The sequence below is a fragment of the Musa acuminata genome, chromosome BXJ1-7 (genome assembly GCF_036884655.1).
Source record: "Musa acuminata AAA Group cultivar baxijiao chromosome BXJ1-7, Cavendish_Baxijiao_AAA, whole genome shotgun sequence".
In the NCBI taxonomy this organism is placed as follows: Eukaryota; Viridiplantae; Streptophyta; class Magnoliopsida; order Zingiberales; family Musaceae; genus Musa; species Musa acuminata.
The window spans coordinates 36,065,514-36,091,584 of record NC_088333.1 but is presented as its reverse complement, the minus strand read 5'-3'; the positions used below and the strand labels follow the sequence as shown (position 1 = coordinate 36,091,584).

At 41.3% G+C, this 26,071-nt stretch overlaps 2 protein-coding genes across 2 annotated transcripts; both read left to right on the top strand.

Annotated features, from left to right (window-relative positions):
* Positions 1-327: 327 nt before the first annotated feature.
* Positions 328-20,284, top strand: LOC135679166 (ubiquitin carboxyl-terminal hydrolase 17-like). The gene is made up of 11 exons (XM_065192621.1): positions 328-943; positions 3,673-4,789; positions 4,931-5,019; positions 5,903-5,988; positions 6,072-6,234; positions 16,734-16,854; positions 16,977-17,134; positions 18,422-18,506; positions 18,666-18,875; positions 19,358-19,419; positions 19,494-20,284. Exons 1-11 carry the CDS (start codon positions 612-614, stop codon positions 20,191-20,193), a joined length of 3,123 nt encoding a protein of 1,040 aa, XP_065048693.1. The 5' UTR covers positions 328-611; the 3' UTR covers positions 20,194-20,284.
* Positions 20,285-24,543: 4,259 nt separating this feature from the next.
* LOC135679165 (AT-hook motif nuclear-localized protein 28-like) lies at positions 24,544-26,071 on the top strand. The gene has a single exon (XM_065192620.1). It carries the CDS (start codon positions 24,873-24,875, stop codon positions 25,806-25,808), a length of 936 nt encoding a protein of 311 aa, XP_065048692.1. The 5' UTR covers positions 24,544-24,872; the 3' UTR covers positions 25,809-26,071.

Sequence of the window (26,071 nt, the reverse complement as noted above, 5' to 3'; positions counted from 1 at the left end):
TTTTTCTGTAGTCTAAATCACACCTATAAATATAAATAAAACAAGCTTTTTAGTCCTTTATTGAAAGTTAATACACATCGCGCATGATCTAAGGAGACATACTATTTATGCTTTTTGTGCATTTGCGTTTGTCACACACAAAGCATCTTTGTGTGTAAAATTATACATGCTTACATATAGTATTTTATTGGGGATTAACCAATTAATGAGTGCACAAAATGAATTGATTTTAGTTTTTATTTATAGAAAGAAATAGATTCTGGATTTTATTTTCTTAGGACAAGGATTACTATAATAAGTTGCCAAGAACACCGCAACTTCTGTTCTGTTATATTTGCCCTTAATTAAAATCGAAAACGCTTCTACCCTCTCTTGGCTCTTCCATTGCCTTTGTTTCCTCCCTCACGCGCCCACCATTTGGCGAAATCGGCGAAGGGTAGTACCGTACGGCGGCGGTTGGGCGAATAGGGATTGCCGTCAGAGGATCCGGCAGGTGAAATCGCGGTCGTCGGTTGCGGAGTGGCAGCCGGCGGCGGATCTATGAGCGGCGTCCGGCTCTACGGAGGGGATTGGAGATCGAGAGCCTCTTGCCGGCGAACGGTGGCGGATAGATGCCCCTCCACGGCGATCTAGGCCTCTCTGGACCGGCGGTGCTGGTTCTCCTCCTCTTGGGCCCCGCGTTCGCCCTCGTGGTACGGAGGAGATGGCGGCTGGCCGCGGCGAGGCAGGCGGAGGTCCGGCGGCTGGTGCGGCTCGCGGCGGAGGAGACCGCGCGGGCTGAGATGGAGGCGATGGTCGCCTACTCGGCCGCGTCGGCTGCGGCTGCGACTGCGACTGCTTCTGTTGCTACGATTGCCAAAGACACCTCGGCGTGGCCGGAGTGTCCCGTGTGCTTTAGCCCGGCCACCGCGAGATGCGCCCGGTGCAAAGCTGTCAGATACTGGTTGGTAGACCCCACTGCTCTCTTTCTTGCAATTCTGTTAATTTCGTTCAATTATAGGTATTCTGTGAATAATTTGATTTGTGGCGTAAAATTGTTCTGTCGGATTTTGGTTTCTCTGATGATTTTGCGACAATGCGGCTTGGACCTCCAGATTTTAGATCTGAAGGATCTTTACTTTTTTTCTTCTAATTTTGTTACTAGTTGCGGTCTGTATAGCTAGATTGGTGATGATTGGAATTGATATTCCTATTCCTTATTTGGGGAAATTGGAACTTTTTTTGAACCTGTGATGGAAGGTGAATTTCTGAAGCTGTTAACTTGGGGTTTAGGAAGCTGTTAACTTGTGATAGAAAAGATATTTAGTTCATGGTTGGTAGCCTAAACTAAACCAATTAGTCTGTTGGAATTTTGGTCAAATACAGCACAGCTTATTTCTCTGAGCACAGAATAATTTTTTTTTTCCTACCCGAAATCTCATGTACTTGTTTACTGTGAGAAGTATTGTCTTGTGTGCTATAAGCGGTTGGACAAGGTCAGGTGTTGGGCTCCTCATTTTTGTGGATGATGTTAGTTGTTAGAACAACTACCTCTTTTAATTTACGAGTGTCAATTTTGTAGTGGTGTATATGCTAGTGATACCAAAGGAATATATCTTAGCTTCTTCAACCTTTTTTAGTTCTTGTGCTGCATCCAAGGTTAATGCTCTCCATGTCACAGTGTGCTTCGCACCTCTGATCTACTTGGGTTTTCTGGCTTTACACTTCTAGACATAACCACTCATGTTATTGTTGACTTTGTTGAATCGAGATATTTGTTTTAAAAGTGAAAGCTCTTATAATTTGTCTAAGTACATTTCTATTTATAGATGTTCTGCCACTTTTCCCCTTGAAGAATTCATACCTTTCTAGACTATCTCCTCGTGATATATTTATGTGATGCCATGTCATCCACCTCTATCCAGTTAATGGAGTGTAACCATCTAGAGTTGTTAGATGTGATCAAGAAACGTCCTCTCATGTCATATTGATAAAGATGGTAAAGAAACCTGACTAATTTTACTTGATTGTATTTAGATAGGTGAACTACTTGCTCAGTGATTAACAAGTGAAAAAGTTGTACTATCAGTCAGTGAACCCATAAGGCCTAACTTCAAAAACCCAAATTATTTCATTGTTTACATTTAACCTACCTCTTTCTCATGATGATTGTGTGATCTGTTTTCATTTCAAGTAAATGTCGACGCAAAGTTGTCGTTGTTGGTGTCTAAATAACTCAGTAATTAATGAAAAAGACACAAGAAAAATGAAATAGGAGACTTTGAATTTCCGTCAGGCATTGCCTTTTTCAAACCAAAAATTGGTTTTTCATGTAAAAGAAGAAATCAGTGGTTGGGATAAAAACCTGATGGGAGTGCAAAAATATTATCACTTCGGACAGTTCATGATGTGGTGGAAGTAAAAGACACCTTTTGTCTTTAATTTAACTTGTTTTGATCTTGAATAATTTTGCATGACTTTTGTCTTTTTCTTGCTTATTGATGGTTGAAAAGAAATATATTATTCACACTGAAGAAATCTAGCAAAATTCTTGCATCGTGTTCAAAACACTCGTTGATTGCAAAAAAAAAAAGTAGACTGCTCTGTTTTTTTTTTGTCATACTTCTACTTGGGGTTCTAGTACTGAGTCCTGGGAAAATACAAATTCCTTTTCCCTTTTGAGATTTACAATTACTCGGTAGCTTTTCATCCTCGGTTTGAGCAAGTATCTTTCTATACCGTTTCACGATTGTTAGTTTCCAAAATTCATTAATATCTGTTATAGTATTTTTAGGTTCCAGGGTTCAGCTTTTGCTCTCTTTTGCCTCTGTATATTTCTTATGCCTCATATCTGTTTGATGTGGTCCAACTTCGCCAGATACATTTTTTCCTTTTATCTTTTCATCATATTTTGTTCTGGTTGAATTATCTTTACTTCATTCCATTCGATTTATGCAAAGTCTATGTTCCTGGATGTTTGGTTGTGGATTTGGATTTTCCTTACAAGAGTGAGTTGGGTTTCAGCAGTTCGAGGATTGAGGTAGATTACTCAAATTCTGCTGATGCTGATTTACAAACAGTTTAACAAATAATCATCATCAAGGATGATGATAATATCTGTAAAAATGCAAATTTAGCATGACATTTTTAAGATTTGTCTCATTGTTTTTTGAAGAATGATATTCTATGATAATACAAAATCAGCTGGATATTATCTTCCATTATGTTAAACAGCGGACAAGACTGGCACATGGACTCAAACCTGAGACCAATAAATTATGAAACTGTTAGAATGTCTCAACAGAGACATCAAGATATTATCTTTTTAAATAAGCATTAGGAATCATAGTCCACTGCCAAACCAGAAACTGAAGCATAGATATTTGACATGGTCATAACATAATGTTTAGCTGCTAAAATTTGTAAATCTGCTGATTTGCAATGGACAAACTGATTGATTGCCTCACAAGTTTATTAAGTTCACCCATTTAAATCTAAAGTTTGTTTACTGAATATACTCATTGGTGCTTTCTGCTTGTTTCTTGATGCAGATATAGTAATATAAAAATTAAACATATGTACTGTATTGCAAATGACTATCCTGCAATATTGTGCCATTCTTGGACTTTTTGAAAAGATTGCAGATTGATGATCATGCTTAAAGTCAACAATTTGTTTCCTTGTTTATTGCAGCTCTGGCAAATGCCAGATTATTCATTGGAGACAAGGCCACAAGGATGAATGCCATCCACCACCTGTAAGTGATCACCATGGTGGTGAATCAAATATTTCTGGTCTCGAGGGAGAGCAAGCTGACTGCTCTGGTTTACCCAAGAGGGATCTGGAGCACAAAGAGGAACTAAGCACCAAAGCAGCTGAGGCATTTTCCAAGAGGCCTGCTGCATCTGATCCCACATTTTCTTCTAGTGGTTTTAACAGAGAAGACAAACATGAAGAAAGCAATTCTATGAATGTTTCTGGAAAGGAAAGCACTTCTGGTTCACTGGAACATAGTCTGGGAAGCACTTCTGGTTCCTTGGTACCTGGTCACTCAACATTTTCTCATAGTGTTGGGACTCCTGACGAGGCTTTGTCCAGTGACAAGCTACTTCCAATACATGATGATAGGGTAGGAGAATCTTCATCTTTTGATATTCCTACCAATAGCCTCAGAACAGCGGTCAATACTAGTTATGAAAATCCAACAAATCCTGCAACTCCTGAGCTTGCTATATCAAATTCTCCGACAAATAATGCATGTTGCTCCAGTGATATAAAGAAGGCATCAGCATCTGAAACGGAGGCAGATGAATCAAGGTTGAGGGGCTTATCTGGCTCAAAAGCAACCTCATCTCTTGATCATACAAATACTGAGCATTCTGAGGTTGCCAGTGAAGGTGAGGTCACTCCTCTGAGAGTTAGCAATGGGATTCATCTGCGCACATCCTCAAAGTCTGAAAATTCTTATGCATCTGCTTCATTGGAGGCAAAATCTCAATCAGAGCACAAGGAGGCACTTACTTCAAACATGAAAACATCAGGACCTGTTGCTAATGGGACGAACACTCAATTACAGTCCTTGAAGTCCAGAACTTTGGGATCTTTGGCATCTGTTTCTGATCAATTATTATCAAATGGTGGTGCTCACCCTGTTGTACTTTACAAATACTCAAAGGTTGGTAATGCACCTAAAAAACCGAATGGAGCACCTGCTACTTTTGATTCTTTACAAAATGGGATGTCGACATCTGACACAAGAGTTGTTAAGGAGGTCACATCTAAAATTTCAAGGCATTACTCTTCCGAATTGGTAAGAGAACTTGTTGGTTATCAACATAATGGTATAGACTGACATGCATTTGTTTGAGGGCATGTCAGTCTATTGTCGTTAAGTTGCTTACACTTATCCTAGGTTCTGTTTGGCTTACTCTAATTCATATTAATTTTGCAGATGCTTTTTCCTTATGACCGTTTCATCAAACTTTACAACTCTGACAAGATCGAATTGCGTCCCTGTGGTCTAATTAACTGTGGAAACAGGTATCAAACAAGTGCTGCTCCACATGCATTGTTACTTTTTGCTGATTCTTATATGTTCCAGTTCTTTTAAGATTATTGCCACTGCTTCTTATTCTTTTTACCTCATATCTAGTCTAGTGAAATAGGATGATTGATGAGTTTGCATGTCAGCCATGTGTGTGAATATGGTTAGCAATGAACGTATCATCCATGCTCTGCTTATGCCTGGCCATGGTGGTTACATGAGCAGGTATGTGCCAGGGGCCAGGTAAATTGAAATGCAACTATATGCATTTTCTGTATCTTGCCTGCTCAGGGATTTTTTTGTCAAAGATACTGGTCACGAGCTAGCTGAAGTTATAATGTTAGTTTTTCTAGTTAAAGATTTTTACTTGTTAGTGGTCACAAGCTAGCTGAAGTTATCATGTTAGTTTCTCTAGTTAAAAAAAATTACCTGTTACTTTAGTTATTTTCTACTTACAATAATCATTCTGCCCTTTGTTATTCACTCATTAAAACTCGAGTCTCAACTTGTGCAACATCAACTATTGGTTTGAAGCCCTTTGGAGCTCCTACTTTTTGCTGATGTATTGTTTACTGATCAACTTGCCTAATTCACCTTATCTATACACAATATCTCAAAATGGGGATATGAAGAATTTCTGCATGTTCCATGTAGAGCTCTATGTTCTCATAGGTTTCTGAACTGTTAAGACGATAGAAATTGTTTGGTTATATGATGAGCTATGTGGATATTGTATACTTGGTAAACATTATAAGGACTATTATACTTCATGATTTCATGATATAATAATGGTGGCATATAACTACCTACAAGTTGAAACCATCATTGTGATCAATCGACTGACTTTCCTCCTCAAACTTGTTTATTTGTGGATTGCAGCTGTTATGCTAATGTTGTTCTCCAGTGCTTGACATTTACTCGGCCATTGACTGCATATCTTCTTGAAGGTCTTCACTCCAGAATATGTATGCGTATTCTCCATTTTGCTTCGTTGTTTTTCTGTTACTTTAGAATGCAGTTCTTTTAACTTTTTTCCCATTATTACTAGGTCCAAAGAAAGAGTGGTGCTTTACATGTGAATTTCAAAGTCTTGTGATGTTAGTAAAAAACGGGAGATCTCCTTTGTCGCCCATTGGCATACTCTCTCATTTACACAATATTGGAAGTAATTTTGGCCATGGACAAGAAGAAGATGCCCATGAGTTTTTAAGGTGAGTTTGGAAAATCATATGTTACATATAAATTTGCAATTTCCTTATCATTAGTTTTATCTGGGCATCATCAATAGGAAGCAGGTTGACATAGCCCCTTATATGCTAAAATGTTTTATGTGATAGTTTATTTTCTTGCTCGTTATCTATTATTATTTATCATGCCTGCATAAAGGTTCTGTTTGCTTGTGTCAAATCAGGATGATCAAGGTTGTGGTGATCACAAGTGTGCTTGGTTTCATGTGTCTTATGCTTCTTGGGTGCAGAATGCAAATATGGATTTTTTGCCCCTTTTTTTATTCTTTCTAACAAGGATTACAATACTGAATGATACCGCTTGTACCGGGCGATACGTACCTGTCTGCTGGCAAACTGGTACGCAGACCGCCCAACGTTGATCCCTGCATCGCCCAATATAGGGTTGTATCGGGCGGTAAGGGTTGATATTTTGACCGTTACCGCTCAAAACAGGTTGGTAACAGTCGATTTCGATCGTCGCCGCTCGCTACCGGGTGGTATTAGCCTCGCTGCGGCGAGGGAAGGAGAAGCGTCGAGGGAGAAGAGGGAGAAGGTGCTCGAAGAAGAGGGAGAATTGGGAGAACCTCGACGCTTCTCAATTCGACGTTGCCCTCCCTTGATGATCTCAATCTAGGAGGTAACAGAGAGGCGGTGGCTCGGCTTCTTTTTCGTCGCGTTCTTTGTAGAATACCAGAGACGCCTACGGCCTTTGCCGCATTCTTCGCCGAAGGTCGGAAACGTCTGTGGCCTTCAACGTCTTCGTCGAAGGCCGATCGCAGATAAGGAGAAACCGCGTCTTCTCCTCATCTGACGTGACGAGGAGAAGAAAAGGAGACGACATTGTCGAGGCAGCGTACGCCTCCTATTATTATTATATATATACACACACACACACACACACACACCGAGTGGTACACCTTAGTGTACCACTCAGTACGCCCATATCATACCGTATCGAGCAAAGCTTGAAATGTCGATACAGTACGAAATTACGAATCTTGCTTTTTAACTTATCCGTTGTTGTTCATGAACAAAAAACGATGAAGATGAGACAAAATGCAGTCTAGAGTTAGCTTGAATTAGTCTTATTAGGTCGGTCAAGTATTTAGGTATTGTAAATTTTGCTTGCACCAATTAGCTATTTGCATAGGGACATGTATCATGCTGTGTTGCTGCACTGTACATGTGGGGGCATGAAGCAAATTCTACTTGCATACATGGGAACAACGAATGATGTTCAGCATGGACCAGTACGTGGATCACCCCTGTTTTGGGCGGTTCGGTCTTCTAATATAAAAAGGAAATAAACAATGGTCTAGGGTGTAGGGTTTCTCGCACAGTCTGCCCTGTTTCTCACACATGTTGTGACCTTGCCACACACCACTATCATGCACCCCCTTTTTCCTGCCATTGTTCTAATTGCCCGTAGGATACCACGCTATGCATTGCCTTTCACACAATCACCTACTAGGTATGCCCCTTCTCTTCCTCTTCCTCTTCCTCCTTCCTCCACCATCTCTTCTTGTTCCTCTTACTCCATCTCTTCCTGTTCCTCCTCTTCCTCAACCATCTCTTGTTTTTCCTCTTCATTCTCTTCCTCTTTTCTTTCTCTCCGAAACATTGATACGTACTAGTGACACATTGTCATGAACGGTCATTGTGCACCCGTAATATCTTTGCTCAACGAACCGTTCGTTGCTTTTCCATGCTTGTACAGATGCTTGGCAACATGTTTTGCTTTAGGTTGTAAATTGGCTAACCCTTTGCGGATGCATATCGCAAGAGTGCGTCATGACTTAGGCGATCCCAACTAAGTCCGAGAAGTTGACGCAAGGGTGCACCACGACTTAGGCAACTCCAGCTAAGTTCGTGACTTTGCCACAAGGATGCCTCATGTCTTAGGCAATTTCAGCTAAGTTCGTGACATTGTGGTATCAGAGCGGACAAGCAATTCGAGCAAACAGCGAAGAAACTTCGTAATCTTGCCATGACGAAGCATTGTGGTGAATCAAGCAAGATGGGGAAAGCTAGACCATTGCCCCAAGCAAGCACAAGTGGGCTACAAGTGTAAACTTGCTCTCATGTTGGGGCCACTCAGGAGGAGCGCAACGGTGAACATGACGAGCGAGAAGTTGGCTAATCTCTGTGAGTGGGGGAAGCACAATCTGGAGTGCCAACCGGGAAAAAGAGCCACAAGGAGATACTCACAACGGCAGAAACTCGCCTGGATGTTTTTGAAACGAGTTTAGATGAACTCTACTATGCCCAATGAAGGCTTCTTGGGGTAGAGAGCTCGCAAGAAGAAGTTAAAATCTCGAATCGACAAGGTTGAGTCCCTAGTCGATCGACTGATAGAAAACACCGAAGACTTCGTGCAACATCTGCACTAAGTCATGGTAGATTTCGTGCAACATCTGCACTAAGTGGTGGTGAAACTCACTTCTAGAGTGAAATTGTTCATAAGGGCACTAAATGCGGGAGGGAGCAACACCCGCGTTGTGTTGCCACACAACTTGAGGGCACTTGAGCCTCATTGCTAAGGCAGTGCCAGGAATGCAAAATAGCTCAAGAATTTCTTGTTCGAAATGGAGCAGTACTTTCGAGCTAGAAGACCTGATTATGAAGATACCAAAGTTTCGATAGTAACTATATATCTGAATGAGGGTGCAAAACTTTAGTGACAAACCCATTGGGAGGAGATCCAATAAAGTTGATGTCGAGTGGACGCATGGGAGAACTTGAAGCGAGAGTTGAGAACTCATTTCCTACTCGAGAACATAGAGTTCGTTGCAAAGAGGAAGTTGAGACAACTCCGCCAAAGTACTTCCATTCAAGACTATATGAAACAATTTTTCGTATTGATATTGGACATATAGGACATGTCTGAAAAGATAAGTTATTTAGCTTCCTTGATGGCTTGAAGCTGTTGACACAACAGGAATTGCATCGAAGGAATGTCACCGATGTAATCAGGGCAATTGCGGCCGTGAAAAGGCTCACTAACTTTGTTTCCTCGAATGACCCATGGAAAAAAGAAACAATGTTCAGGAGATCGCTCACTGAATTATGTTGGGAAACCTGGGGCGACATCACATGCGTAGTGGATGAATAGAAAACAAACATCTTAGATTTCCACAGAAAATAGTTTCTTATCGTCGTGCGAAGATTGGTGTGCAAAAACCCTTAAAACCGAAAACTCACGTGTGTTAAGGGATGTGTGTTACCTAGGGAGATCGTATATCCCTGAAAACCTGCAGATACAATTGTGGGAGAAGATGAAGGAGGTCAATTGTCCTCTCTAGCGGTGATTCACATGGCAAGGGTTGTGAAGATGCTCCTCAAATCGTGGCTCAAATTTTCTCGTTGCACGCACCACGCAATCAAGAAGGGGCCGACTCTTCTTACTGTCCACACGCCCTAAACAGGGGCTGTTGGCTGAGGAGAGTGGGAGAAGAGAATATGAGGTGGCAGCCAAAAGGGGGTTTAGCTTATGGCCTTTTGGTTCTCTCCTATTTATAGAGGTCCACTGTCAACTTAACCTTAATGAATTCTGCACTATTGGGTACTGGATCTCCTTCCGACTATCCAAGCCTCTTATATTAGTGGGTCTCTATCCAATAATCTCTCATTGGCTCTTATTGGATCTCATCCATAAGATCCAATAATTCAGGGGCTTATTGAATATCCAATAAAATAGGGGTTCCGACAGATATCTTATATCTGAACCTCTACTTGTCGTAATACCTATCATATGTGTGTGACCTTCTAGGCCCAATATCAAGCTGGCCGTAAGTCATATCTATCAGAACTCATTCTAACTCAGTGAATTATTATCTCCATAATAATTCACTCGACTCATCGACTGCAGACGTACTAGGCCACTACGCCGCAGTCCCCTAATGATACAAGGGAATCCAACCTATTAGACCTGTCTGTCCTCAGTTACCGTGTATCTATAGTCCTTATCTATCTAATATCCCAGAGATTGTATACCGGGCATGGTGCTGTCAGGCCCATACGGTTTGTACTCGAGTTTCGCTCTAATCGGATTCTCCCGAAGAATTCTTTCCCTCTCAATCTGAATAACCCTAGCCAGGGATTTGCTTGAGTAAGAACACATGTGATATTCCTCTCATGACACCGAGAGTTGATGATCCTCTATCGATATTCAATAGCCCTTGTAAGGTGGCTGCTACTCCCGATGATTGGTTGTGCTAGATCTGGAACTACCAGGCTAATAAGTCCGGTATCAAAGAGTGCAGTACTCATACTGGACATTCTTGGTGTTTCAAGTCTAAGGACCAGATACACCACTGGGATGACATAATCGCTATCTGACAATGAGGTATCATCAATCATCCAACATTTCGTGAGCGGATCAATCAGTGAACTCATTCTCCAATGAGCACCAGCGTGGTATCCCTAGTGTCCTCACAGAGCAGCTATGAGACCAACTACCTCTATCATATGGACGAGTATACCACACACCAGTCTATCTGGTCATCTCGATGTCCCTCTTGAGTGACCTATGATCGAAATTATTTAGGGTTTTGTATTTAAAGGCGAAGCAGTCTCATTATCGTGATCTCATCACGATCCGATTTTCATTGTATAGATTCATGAACATCATAATACATGTAATATGCAATATAAAGTGAGAAAAATGTCAAATAAATAATAAGCAAAAAGAGTACGTATCATGTTATACGTGTCATCACTTACGTGATTGGCTTGCAGGGCACATATGACTAGCAAAATATTCTCGAGTAAAGGAGTTCAAGGGTGAACAAAGGAAGAAGAGTTCCCATAAAGGGTCAAGCTTAAAAGGAAAGTCCTCAAAATATAGCGGATGCTTCTTGTGCGGAGGACTGTACATGGTGAGGGACTGTCCATAGAAACAAGCACCCAATGCTTTAACCCCCCACCACCACCACCACCCCACCCCCCTCGGCCCAAAATGGGCAAAGCCGTCGCTCCTAGTTCAAGTAGTTCAGAATCCGGCAACAGCGGTGAGGAGTCGCAAGGACCTCGGATGGGAGCAATGTGTTTGTTAAATGCGTTACGGGGTCAAGTGGGGGAGAACTTGAAGATGAAGCCACAAAAAACAGGGAGCAGCGAGCTGATGTGCGTGGACATCAAACTCAATGGCCAAACAACCCGTGCGATGGCTGACACAAGCACCACCCACAATTTCATTGCCGATAGAGAAGTAAGGCGACTTGGGCTAAACTTGGAGAAGAACCCAAGTCGGATGAAGGCAGTGAACTCGGAGGCTATGCGGATCTCCGGACTAGCAAAGGCAGTACCCATCAAGATTGGGACATGAAGCGGAAGCACAAATATGATGGTGGTGCCACTAGACGATTTCCAAGTGATTCTCAGAATGAAGTTCATGTATGCGGCGAAGTTGGTGCCAATGTCGTTCCTAAACTCCTTATGTCTAATGGGAGGTGAAGACCCCTGCATGTTTTCTGTTTCTCGAGTAGTCAAGGACCGACTACTAATATTAGCATTACAACTGAAGAAAGGGGTGCAAAAAAGAGATTTAACCTTCGTGGTTGTTGTAAAGCTGGAGCCACTTGATGAGGAGGTCATTCATGAACCTGCTGTGGTGGCAAGCATTTTAAAAGAGTTCATAGATGCTATGTTGCCCGAGTTGTCAAAAACTCTGCCACCATGCAAAGGCGTGGATCATCATATCGAGCTGGAGTCAAGAGTGAAGCCTCCAACGAGACCACCACATCGCATGGCCCTTCTAGAGTTGGCAGAGCGCAAGAAGCAATTAGATGAACTGCTAAGCGTGGTCTCATCCTCAGTTCAAAAGCACCATTCGGAGCTCCATTCCTCTTCCAAAAGAAACAAGATGGCAGCATTTGATTATGCTTCGACTATCAGGCCCTAAATAAGGTGACGATGAAGAAAAGTATCCCATCTTACTCATCACGGACTTGTTTGATCAATTGGGCAAAGCAAAGTATTTCTTAAAACTCGATCTTCGGTCGAGGTACTGGCAGGTGCACATTGCTGAAGGCAACAAAGTGAAGACTACCTATGTAACTAGGTATGGAGTATTCAAATTCTTAGTGATGCCTTTTGGCTTAACCAATGCTTTAGCCACATTCTGTACTCTTATGAACCAACTATCCAAGCAGTATTTGGACAAGTTTGTGGTCATCTACTTAGATGACATCGTCGTCCACAACCAAACGCTCGAGGTGCATGTCGAGCACCTTTGAACAATTTTCAAGGTCCTTAGGGAGAAAACATTATTCGTGAAAAGGGAGAAGTACTACTTTGCTCAAACGGAGATTTTGTTCTTGGGGCATTGAATCGGATGACGATTCCATTCAGATAAATAAATCAAAGGTGCATGCTATGGCGGAATGGTGAACACCAAAGATGGCGGAGCTGAGATCCTTCCTTGGTTTCATCAACTACTATCGGTGCTTTATACCTGGGTATTTGAAGCGCGCAACTCCACTGACGGAGTTGCTGAAAATGGAGCAGCCTTAGCGATGGTCCAACAAATGTGAAGCGGCATTCCAAGATCTAAAGGCTGCTGTGTTGGAAGAATCGATACTCAAATTATTGGACTATGGGAAACCCTTTGAAGTCCATACAGATGCTTCATACTTCGCTACTGGGAGAGTACTTATGCAGGAGGGTCACCGGGTGGCCTACGAGAACCCTAAGCTCAACGAGACCAAGCGGCGGTATTTGATGCACGAGAAAGAGATGATAGCGGTGGTTCACTATCTACGAGTTTGGCGACACTACCTTCTCGAATCGTGATTTGTGTTGAGGACGAATAATATCGCGTTGAGTTACTTGCAAATTCAAAAGATGGAGCAAATGTGGCAATGAAGTATAAGCTTGGAAGAGCAAATGTCGTGGCCGTTGCATTGAGTTAGAAAGTGGAGCAGGTGAATGCCATGCAGCTGGAGGGTGGAGGCCAAGCAAGTAAGTTGCACTTCAACTTCCTTTCTAGGATCTGGGATGGACTGCACAGTGATCCCCATGCAGTAACCCTGATGCAATCAAAGAAGGCAAGGCACGATGATTTTGGGGCCAATAGGGACTTGTCTACACAAAAGGGAATAGAGTTTATGTTCCTTGAGCAAACAATTTGAGGCGTGAACTCTTAAGAGAGTGTCACAATTCCCTTTGGGCTAGACATCCGGATATTCACCGAACATTAGCTCTCGTGGAGAGGGCCTTCTAATTGGCCAAAGATGGAGACTAATGTGGAGGAATATGTTCGAACGTGTCTTACTTGCCAATAAGATAAGGTAGAGCAGTGGAAGTCGGTGGGAATTTTGAAGTCGTTGCCCGTATCGGAAAGGTCGTGGGAGAGCATTTCCTTAGACTTCATGTCAAGCTTGCTGGCAGTGGGGGGACTCGAGTCGATACTCGTGGTGGTTAATCGGTTTGCGAAGTATGCAACATTCATTGTTGCACCCCTACACTATTTAGTAGAGGAGGCAGCCAAGTTGATGATGAAGAATGTGGTGAAGTATTGGGGAGTCCCGCATAATATCATTAGTGATCGAGATGCTCGGTTCTTGGGACGATTTTGGACCAAGCTATTCAAATTGCTAAGGTCCAAGTTATACTTCTCCATAGGCCTCCACCCCTAGATGGATGACCAAACTGAAAGAATAAATTCGCTCATTGAGCAATATCTTCGGCACTATGTGAGTGCCAACCAACGGGATTAGGTTAAGCTGTTGGACATTGCCTAATGCTTCTACAACTTGTAGCGGAGCTCTGAGTTCAACAAGAGCCCCTTCAAGGTCATTAAGGGACAACAATCGTTGACTCCTCACACCTTGGCGATCGGGTATACCGAGAGTAGGCGTCAGCATATCACTTGGCGAAGGAATGACACTAACATGCAAATATTGCGTGAGTTTACTTGGAGAAGATGACCAAAAAGATGAACAAGTGGGTAGACTTGGGAAGACGACCATAAGAGTTTAAAGTGGGCGACTTGGTGTTGGTAAAGCTTCAACCAACATCACTCTAGTTCTCCAGGCAAAAAGTACACAAGGGATTGGTGCACAAGTACGAAGGACCCTTCTCAATCATCAGCAAGGTAGACAACATCTCCTATAAGTTGCAACTGTCGGTGTGGCTCAAAATTCAAAATGTCTTTCACGCAAGCAACTTGAAAACCTACCACTTTAGATTCGCAAGATGTTTCTTGAAGCATTCCAACTCGACTACCCCCCATTAGAGCCTCCTACGAGAAACGAGTTGAAATAATTTTAGCGGAGCGCAAGACAAAACTACCTGACGAAGTGGAGCAAACTGAATACCTGATGAAGTGACGAAAACTTTCTCGAACAGAAGCCAGTTGGGAGCCTGAAGATGCCCTACAACACGAAGTAGTCATCAAATCCTACCAACAAGTGTCGACGACGGCATCGACAATTTAAGTGGGGGAGAATGTCACGAATAGTCATTGCACATTTGCAACATCTTCGCTCAATGAACCGTTTATCGCTTTTGCATGCTTGTTCAGATGCTTAGCAGCATGTTTTTCCTTGGTTTTGTATGTTTTTGCTTGAAAAATGTAAGCAACTATAGTTCTCAATGTTGTAGTGTAATTGCTTACCGTGTCAGGCAAAACTGCCCCAAAATGGCTTCGTTTTCACGTGCCATGGCTTGTTTTTTGCCGCCGTAGCCGCACGCGAAATGTTAGTCATCTCAGCACCATAGAACCCCTCGCGTGGCACCAGGAGGGATGGGGCTTCGAGATAATGTTGCACCTTGATCGGTGAACACAAGTTCGCACGTTAACTTGACGGGAACTTGCCATCGCGCCCGACACCCAGTGATCAATCTTTTGTGGACTTGCGACTGTTCGTTTTGCCTTCTAAAGTCCTTGTTTTCTATTTTCTCTCTTTTCTCTCTTGCACTCAAAGTGCTTGTAAAGCTTCTCTCTTTCGAACTAATCAACTTTCTCTTTTTACAGGTCCTACGGGACCTAAGCGAGGTTGTAAATTGGCTGATCCTTTGCGGACGCATATCACAAGGGTGCATCATGTCTTAGACAATCCCAACTAAGTCCGAGAAGTTGGTGCAAGGGTCACGATTTAGGCAACTCTTGTTAAGTCCGTGACTTTGTCGTAAAGGTGCCTCATGACTTAGGCAATTTCAGCTAAGTTCGTGACAACACGGTACCAGTATTGACTAGTATGTACTGGCCTGACTCGATTACCAAAACACGTCTAGTAATCGAAATGACGATCCTTGCTTGGAAATACACATTTTTAGGTTAATTTTTCTTCCCACCTTTTTTCTTCTTTTTGGGACTATAATGAAAGCTCATAATCAATCTATGATCACCTAGATTTGGGGTTGTTCACATCAAGTTATATTTTGTTTTATCTTTATTTGGAGCACTAGATTTAGGTGAGATTCTTTTATAGATACTTCATGATTTAAGGATTGTTGGATGGTTTGATTTAAGTATTTTGCAATGATCAAATAAGATTAGATTGGATTTGACTCCTTTTCCACTTGATCATCATAAGTTTAAATTTGTTGGTTTTCAACTAATCAAATAAGATTGGATTTATTAGGACTCTGTTTCATTATTGGCAAAGCACTTAAAAGGGGATGACAACTGGCCTAACGGGTGCAGAAAATAAATTTGTTCAGATTTTTTGTCTTTTTAAGAGTGACTTTATCCCCTCTTTTGCAGTTTAGTTCATTCTACTTCTAATCGTTTCCTTAGTTCCTTGTCTTCCACCACTCCCTTCCTTCTTGCTTACATCTACTGTTGATTTGCTGCCCTTACTATTAGAGACCTACACATTGAGAAATCGCACCCTTCATGGAGAAAGTCTTTTGTAGATACAGTGAAACTGTTGTAATTCTTTTCCTGGTGAGACCTAAGCTTGTACTTGTACTGCCAATTAATCATTAATACCTCTTATCGTAGCGCACAGCATAGATCCTTGTTCTCCTAATCATTTTGATTTAAATTTTTTTTCTTATTTTTCAATTTCTTGTAAAATCCTTTGTTGCTGTTAATCATAGTTGTTTGGGTTGAGTAGTCTCATTGGGACTGTTTCTTTTTCTCTGTGCTGAATCTTAGTTATATTTTGCTTACTAACTACCTGAGTTCTGCTCGACTTTGAATTTGTTTCTGTTCTCCATGCATCTACATAATAGGTCTGCATTAGTTGGCATCAAAGACATTGTGCATACATAATATTGAAATTCCTGTGTTAACTTTGTCTAGTTCACTTTGTTTTCAAACCTCTAGTTATCAACAGTAGTTCATGTTGTCTGATTATTTTAAAGTAGGTTTAATTACAAGGTTATTCTATGTATCACATACTAATAACTGAATTGATCATGCTTATTAGAAATTACTTGATCATGAGAATATGTTGTGGTGATTACATATGCTTGCTTTTCCAATGTTGCTAACATTTAGGAGAATTCACTTTATTCATATATTTTGGCAGGTATGCTATCGATTGCATGCAATCCGCTTGCTTAAAGGAAGCTAGAAAAAAACCAGATGGTTTATTGGCAGACGAAACAACACTTATACAACAAATTTTTGGTGGTTACTTGCGATCTAAGGTAATCTAATTTGTAAAATTTTCTTGTCTATGTTATTAAAACTGTTCCTTAGAAATATTTATTCATGACATTGTAGCTAGCTAACAACTAACTGGTTAGTGGTTGATGGTTAACTAATGCAGATAAGGTGCAGCAGATGTAAGGGCAAGTCTGAGCGATGTGAAAGAATGATGGATGTTACTGTTGAGATCGATGGCAACATTGCTACTCTTGATGAAGCACTTCTCCGTTTTACATCTATAGAAATTTTGGATGGGGAGAACAAGTATGAGTGTGACAGGTTGGTTTCTTTTTATGTTTTAGAATTGATCAAATTGGACATGCTCCATTTTTAATTTTTATCATCAGTCTTTGAATCAGCAATACTGCATGATACAGTATGGATGAGTGATATTTACTGCATTGACAGGTTACAGGTACACAGATCTGTGAAAACTGGGTGGTACATTTTGGTACTGATGTGGTACAGACTACAGACCCTGTACTGCCTGGTACCTTTGGTACATGGTCGGTACCACTTCGTACATGGACAGCACTATCTGGTACAGGGCTATGCAGGCTCTGTACCACTTTGTTTTCTCTAGTCTTTTTAGTGTTCTTTTTTAAATCAATACAGACAGGCGTTCTGACATTCATACACCTGGTACGAATTGGTACCGGGCTTGATACAGTACCAATACACAAAATTAGGAGCCTTGCTTTGAATTACATCTTTAGCGGATGAAAAAGAAACTTTGATTATTATTACGACAGTTTCTTCCCTATGAGCATATTCAACTCATAAGTATAGCTTTAAATATTTCAATACTATTGCTAGCTGGTATTTGAGTATATGGCATAATGGGATAGAGAAATAGCCCGAGCAAGGGAAATATGTAAAGTCTACAATGAGGATTTTCAAGGGTCAGTTACATTGCTACATTGACAATGATTTCTGTTGGCCAACTTAACATGCCTTGATGATATTTCAGATCCTGAAGTCTTGACAAATACTACTGGTCATTAGGGCTCTATAAAGAAACTTGTATCCCCCCTCACGAGTCAGCAAAGAAATCAGAATTACAAAAAAGATACCGGATGGTACATCACAACTGTGTTTAATTTATTACCATAATGAAGTATCTTCAAATTGAGTTTCAAGGTCTCTCCTGTTAAGGTTGGTCTGCAACCTGGGTGCTTAAGTCAGTCGGAGTGGCTTACATTTAACATGAAGTTCATAAGAAAATGATTAGTTAAGACTAATTCTTTTTCCCCTAAATATAAGCTTTGCCATGCAAATCAGATATGACCATGACCACTGTATTAGATCCTGATTGGTTATGTTCTTCTGACCATAATGATAGTGACCAAGGTGAATGCCAGCTCAATTTTTTTATGTGAAACTTGTTCTGACATAGCCCATCCTGACCTAGAGGGGACACAAATTTTTACATCATGGTGAATTCTGCATTCTAATGCGAGTATTTTGATATTCTTTTACATGTTCTGCTGCAATGATAGCATTAACTATAAACTAAGAGACATTTTTTTTGGTTATCTTATACTGCATATTTTCTATTCTTATAAGATGCAAGTCTTACGAGCGAGCAAAAAAGAGATTGACAATACTGGAGGCTCCCAATGTTTTGACCATCGTGTTGAAACGATTTCAGGTAATTTCTCATAAGCAAAACCTTTCACTTCTTATAGATGTATTCAGCTTTTAAATTAGTAAAAGTGATTCTGCCAATTTGCTCATTGTTTTATTTGGAATCAGTATCTTTCTCTATCGTCAATTTTGTTACTTAGATTGTCTTTTATTCTTTATGCAGTCTGGTAAATTTGGCAAACTCAATAAAGATGTTCGGTTCCCCGAGTACCTTAATTTAGCTCCTTACATGAGCGGAGATGACAAGTCCCCTGTTTACCGTCTGTATGCAGTAATTGTTCACATAGATGTCATGAATGCTTCCTTTTCTGGTCACTATGTCTGCTATGTGAAGGATACGCAAGGCAAGTGGTACGAGACCAATGATAGTGAGGTATTCTTCTTGTTAAATTCTTGCCCTGATTGAAGGGCCGGTTTTTACAAACTTATTAAGGTACTTAATAGAGAATGCATTAAATCTTGTTAGAATCATCTAAATTATTCTAAGCAAATTGTCATATTTGATTTGGAACAGAGCTACAATATGTTTTTAGTTCTATGTTTTAGTTGGCAACTATAACTTCACGTAAAATGATGAAGATAGTGCTTATTACACAATATAAGAGTGATTTATGCAATAGAAAGTTACCTCTTATATCTTCAAAGCCTATGTTTCGTAGTTGCTCATCGTAGTATAATGACAGGGTTCAAATTGCATATTCTTTATCTTTGCTTCATTTGATCTTCCTAATGATCATGTGACCTTTCATAAACTTTTGATACAATCCGTAAAATAAAACAAAGCTATGGATGTCATCATGGTGTATATGTTTATCTAACAATGAAGTACCTTGATTATTTTTATTTTTTGCTCAGGTAAAACCCATGGAGCTTGATAAGGTCTTATCGAAAGGTGCATACATGCTTCTTTATGCCAGGTAGAGTCAAATGTGCTTTGCATTCTTTGATTCGATTGGGTTTCTTAAATTCTCAGTGAAACATTTAAAATTAGGTGTTCGCCACGTGCTCCAAGCTCCGTCAGAAAAGCAATGGCCCAGGATCTTCCACATGCAAAGAAGCCCAGAAGCAAGGAAATCAAGGGAAAGCCTGGCGGTTCATCGGTTGCACATTACCTTTACCCACCTCGGATAATTGGTGACCAGTCCAGTTCTCACTCATCAGATATGTTGAGTGAGAGACTCCGTCTTCCCTTGATTGATTCTTCCAGCGACAGTTCCTCTCTTTTCGATGAAGGTTCCTCCTGTAGCACAGAGAGCACAAGGGACTCGACAAGTTTTGAAGAGTACTGGGAGCACATGTCGGGAGAATCGGACAGTATCAACCTGAATAGCCCCCTAAGAATCTTTGAAGATTCTGATGGATTCGCTCATTCTCCTCGGGGATCGGTGCGTTCCTCAAAAGCAGTCTTAAATGGATCACTGCCTGATCTCCCCAGCAGCAACGATTCTGGGTCGAATGCTAGTTGTTCCGGCAGGGAAACCGATCAAGTGGAGGCTGAGCGGTACGACCGCATCAAGCATGACAGCAATGGGAACCCATCCTCACTGTATTCTGATGAAAGAGAACATTGTATAAACTCGACAGAACACACTAGGACGTTAGTGACCGACTGGATTAGCCCAAATAATGTGAAGTCTGGTATATTATTGAGAAGACCGACTAGCGAAAGAACTGCCCAAACATTTTATTGATCTGTTTGGGTTGTAGAGAAAATTAATTAGGTTGTATTATGGGCATTTTAAAGGAAATGGAAAAAGGGAAGATAGTAGGTTTTTTTTGGTCTCTTTCTACGTTAATTATTGTGCACAGCTCTTGTTTTCTCTGAATCTACAAAAGATTATATCCATTACATGTTCAACAATACCCTTTCAAAAGTCTTGTTACTTAGTTTTAATTTTCTTATTATGAACAAAAGGTACTCATAAATGATTTAAAAAAGAAGATGTAGTTGAAGAGACTGTTTTATATAATGTCAATTGTTTAGTTATCGATTTAGGTACTATACTGATGCAGCATATTTAGTGTACTCCCTTGTCTTGTCGTGCTCGGAAGCTAGCGTGACAGTAACTGCATGTCACGTGTTGAATTTAGATTAATACAAATAATAATAACCATATCTTGTGATAAACAACTTGACTTGATTGATAGATAATAGTTGGATAGATTCTTCCATATAACGTCATTTGACTTGATAGATAGAGAGTTCCATATTGCTGGGCGTGCATTTATTACAAGAACCGTGTACCGTTGGGTGGTTTCCGGTTGAATTGGCTCGTTGACCTCGCGCCTCGCAGCTCGGTCAAGGCCTTGCCATCCCATCCGCCAGAGGATCTAGAAATCATCCGACACAGCTCGTGGTGCACCGACGACGATAACTTGGCAGGTGAGCCTGATTAGATTGACTTGACTTGCTGACCTAACAACTCGAGTCAACGTCGATGCTCCACAACCCATCGGTCGATCGGATCAGGTACAACGACGCCTCCATGCGTTCGATTCGACCTTTTAGCCTTGTATCGATCGTCATACTAATCCGATTCCAAGTCGCGTGCCTATTCACGAGAACAACGGCGTGATGCACCCAAATTGGAACGTGACAAAGGGATTCGCTCCGGCTCGAGTCAAAGCTGGATGGACGGGCCCCACCCGGAGTGCATTGTCCAGGTCAACGAACCCCACGTCCACGTCAAGCTTGGACGTGGCAGCGTACCAATTCCTCGTTCCCTGCCCACCTTCCGATCCACGGTTTTCGGTCCATCACTTCCGCCATCAATTTCGAGTGTGGCGAGTTAATGATTTCTGGAATTTTCTTTTGATTTATTCGGGGGGGTCTTTTTCGTCTTCTCGATAAATATACAGTAGCATATCACATCAAATTTAAGAGATCCAAACATGGGCCGTGGTCGTGGGACCCCCACGTGTTTTGAGCTAACCAAGTGTTTTGCCCATAGTTAGTTCATCGTGTCTGCGTGGAGACAGCAAGAGGGGAGTCGTTGGTGGTTTCGACAGGTCACACTAAAGGCGGGGGAGGGGTGGGTCCCCGCTGACCCCACCGTGGCTCGGTCCAATGAACGTGCCCAAGCTTCTTTCATCAGCTGTCCTTTCATGATATGTCCACTTGCCAAATAACGCCATTTTTGACCTTGTGCACCGACTTACCTCTCAATCAATTTGTGTGTGTGAGAGAGAGAGAGAGAGGGAGAGGATGTAATTTGGGATGCAAATTGGTGATCTGCATTGAAAGAAAGAGACATTTTAGACATCGATCTCCATAGTAATTCTTAAAATCTTCAATGTAAGTAAGTCACTTTTTGTAAGAATAAATGAAAGGTATATATTAACAAAATCTTATATGTATTTTTGAAAGGAAATTTGGGTTATCTGCAAGTCTATTACAGTAAGTGCTTTATTCATATGTATTTAATTACTTATAGGTGCCTCCAAAATAAATAAATTATATATATATATATATATATATATATATATATATATATATATATCCATTTATGATTGTAAGGTTGACTTGGTCTTCCATTTATGATTGCTATCTGAAACTAATTGATGCCATTCACCATTGATTCATGGGTCAACATAATTCACCATCTAAGTCAAAAATATTTGTTCTATTTATGGCAGTTTCATCCACCATGATCTAGATTTAGTGGTAACATTCTGTGCATCTATAATATACATACATACATACATACATACATATATATATATATATATATATATATATATATATATATATATATATATATATATATATATATTTATAATAGATGATTAGATGATGCAATCCACATACATGAAAAGATTTACTAAGCCAAGGGCTACATGTTCTAACATTTTGGGTTCCCATAAATGTTCCTAGAAATGTTGTTGATTTGAAGAAAACTAGTGAGGCATTATCCTCAAAGCACTTTGTTTGGGGTATTTTTTGGAGGATAATGAGTTGCTTATTTTCACATAATTGAAGATGAGAGAATAGTTTATGGATGTCATCGTAGGATGTTTAGAGAAAATCATATGTGAAGAGAAGTCAAAGAGATGAGATTTTGGTTGTTTAAGCTTCTCTATTTGATTTATACTCAAAATAATAAAAGAAAAATACGTTGACGTACTCAGATAATTATTCTAATGTGTATGTAACGATGATGAAGCTGGGCATCAGTCCCTGTAGCTGCCTTTGTTGACGACAAATCTTAGTGGTAATGGAGATAGGAGACAAAGATTGGCCGATGCATAGTATCCAATTTGTCTTTGTTAGCCCACTTATTCGATGGAATTGTGTGCATGCAACCTCATCAGTTCAAGTGAGAACAGTGCACCTGCAGTAGCCCTTCCAATCCATTGGTTTCTGACATGCATGGATCCAACTCTCTCTCTCTCTCTCCCCCCCCCCCCCCATTCTTCCCCCTTCTCCATGCATCTAACCATTTCCTGACATGGAACTTTGAAGTCTCCTCCTCCTCCTCCTCCTCTCTCTCTCTCTCTCTCTCTCTCTCTCTCTTTCTCTCTGGCTGGTAATTGTTGTGGAATCTCATCAGATGAACAAGTGAATCAGTTGTTTCATTTGGGTACGATGAAGACATGATACATGAATCGGACAAGCTCGACATAGATTTATCAGTCATGTTAAAGGAGTAAAATTCTGCTAGAAATATGAGCTTGACTTGAGCATGTTTACTGTACAAAATGGAGTACTGAGCACTTAAACAGTTGCATTTAATCCACTGATCGGATCACCTCAGGCAAACCTCAGTATCCAACACAAAGCTGATCTTATCATACACAAACCTTAGTAGATTTGGTCTGCCAACTTTGAAGACACATATCACTTGGATTCTACAGATACTTTGTTCCAAATATCATTTGTCATACAAGTTGAAAGCACATATCAGTAGACAAGTTTTGATAGATTATTGGTAAGTGCTTCTTCTCTTGATTTGTAGGTTGCAATGTTTGCTATTTGTCCTTTTGAGTCAGTGCTCAGAAGAAGTTTGGATTAATTAGGGATTTCTCTAAGTATGGTTTAGAAGAGAAATTTCTATATACATATATTATGTTGGGGAGAAAGAAATTATTGATCTAAGATTTATATGATTTGATACTTTTTTTTTTATTTATGTCAATGCAAAATAATATGAGATATATATATCTTGAGTTAATCCCAACACAAATAGAATTCTCCTTATACATCATCTTCGACCAACTAAGAAAATCTTAGAGTACTCCAAGTATTTTCTAATATTATCAATTCATTTATTCCTAATAATATATGGAAACAATAAATTTTAAGATTTTTCTCTCAATTTTTTTTTATATTTAGATTCTTTATCCTTCGAACGAACTCGTTTTAGGATTCTAAAAATACTCATAAAACCTATAATTTCTCAAGTCAACCACACAAAAAGACAAAGATGGTGTAGAACTCCAAATCTAACTTCTCAAAAAGTTCAATTTTATACAAATATACTTTATTATTTTAGGAAATATATTAATAGTCTCAAGAAAATAAACGAAAACAAAATCTTACTTTGTTTTCGTATTTGCATAAAAACAATTGGACTTATTTGCATTAAAAGGAGGCTTCTTTTTTTACCAAGAAATAGCATTAGTAATTTGCAGAAGTGCAATTTGTTATACAACCAATTAGATCTCAAACTACCAAAATTAGTTAATTTCTATAATAACAAACATTTAATGAAAATAAATCCAATTTCACATTTGTTTGTGGAAAATATATAATTAGCTAATAGTTGGTGATTTTGAATATGATGGATGTATTTTTGTTAGCTTCTTCTAAGATACAAATCCTGTATTCTTATCCACCACAAAATACAAAATAGGACAATAGAGTGGCTCATGTGGAGACAAAACATAAGGGAAAACCCCCCATCTCTCTCTCTCTCTCTCTCTCTCTCTCTCTCTCTCTCTCTGAAATGTCAAAAGGTCCACAAGCAAAGAAGGGAAGGCAGTGAGAAAGAAAGCTCAAAATATAGAGAGAGTTCACCAACTACCAGCCTCTGCCCTCTTCTCTCGTATCATCTCCTCTCTCTGCTCACCCTTCCTTTTAAGTTTTCCTTGCATCCTTCTTTAAGGCTCCTCTCCTCCATCCCATTCAACCCTGAAGGACCCACCCCTCCCCACTATTCTAACCATCAATCAAACACCTCTCTCTCTCTCTCTCTCTCTCTCTCTCTAATTGCTCTCAAAGTGCAACCGCAAACAAACATCCCCTCACTACCATTTCCTCCTTTTTCTTCTCCATCCGTATACTGTTCTACATAAAAAAAAGAGGCCCTCTGAAGTCTTCCGCTACAGTTTCTTTGAACTGTTTTATGTTCTTAGGTTTCTCACCGGCAACATGAAGGACAAGCTCTTCCAGCACCATTATCTTCAGCAGCAGCAGCAGCAGCAGCAGCAACGGCAGCCGCAGCAGCAGAAGAGCCTGTCTGATGAAGTCGACAGCGGCAGGAGCAGCGGGGAGAGCAAGAAGCCAAAGCTCGATGAGCAGAAGGAGCAAACAAGGGGAGATGGATCGACAATCGAGGTGGTCAAGAGACCGCGGGGGCGGCCGCCGGGGTCCAAGAATAAGCCGAAGCTGCCGGTGGTGATCACCAGGGAAGCGGAGCCCTCGACGGCGATGCGGCCGCACGTGCTGGAGATCCCCGCGGGGCACGACGTGGTCGACTCCCTCGCGGGGTTCTCCCGCCGCCGGAACCTCGGAATCTGCGTTCTCTCTGGCACCGGCGCCGTCGCGAACGTCACGCTCCGCCAGCCGCACTTCGGAGGGGCGCCGCTGTCGGCGGGGGCTCCGGCCACGATCGTGTTTCGAGGGCGGTTCGAGATCCTGTCCATCTCGGCCACGTTCCTGCCCCCGGCGATGGAGGCGCTGTGCCCCGCCGCGGCCGGCGGGCTCTCGATATCGCTGGCGGGGCCGCAGGGACAGATCGTGGGGGGCACGGTGGCAGGGCCACTGGTGGCCGCGGGGATGGTGGTCGTGGTGGCGGCGGCGTTCTCGAACCCCACCTTCCACCGGCTCCCGGTGGAGGACGACGTATCGGTCTCCGTCTCGGTCTCCGGCGGAGGCGGTGGCGACATGGAGAAGCACGATCAGCACATGTACACCCAACAACAACCTCAGCGGCAGCAGCAGCAGCATGATCATAGCCAGCGGCGCCACCAAGGGCCGTCGCCAACGGCTGCAGTGTCGAGCGGCATGTCTCTCTACAGCAGCCACCTCCCATCGGACGTCATTTGGGCGCCCACCGCCCGTCCCCCACCCCCGCCGCCATACTGAAGCTTCCCTCCATTCCACCCCTCTTTGTTTTCCCTACTCCAAGACTCTTCTCTCTCTCTCTCTGTCTCTCTTTCTCTCTCTCTGGTCACGATCTTAATAGTCTTTAGACAAGATTTGATGCTCTCTTAGCTTTCTTTGGTCGGGTGTCATAGTTACGGCATTGCGGTAAACAATATTGAAACTTAGTTCTCAGGTCGAATTTATGTATCTGTAGTTGTCATCCTGCTTCTCTTGTATTAAATCTGTACTGTCCTTTTGGTTCA

Excerpts from the sequence above, each read along its gene's own strand:
- LOC135679166 (XM_065192621.1), top strand. The coding sequence starts at position 612 with ATGCCCCTCCACGGCGATCTAGGCCTCTCTGGACCGGCGGTGCTGGTT. Across the intron at positions 16,855-16,976 it reads GTGGTTACTTGCGATCTAAG|ATAAGGTGCAGCAGATGTAA; the intron begins GTAATCTAATTT and ends TAACTAATGCAG. Across the intron at positions 19,420-19,493 it reads TACATGCTTCTTTATGCCAG|GTGTTCGCCACGTGCTCCAA; the intron begins GTAGAGTCAAAT and ends ATTTAAAATTAG.
- LOC135679165 (XM_065192620.1), top strand. The coding sequence starts at position 24,873 with ATGAAGGACAAGCTCTTCCAGCACCATTATCTTCAGCAGCAGCAGCAG.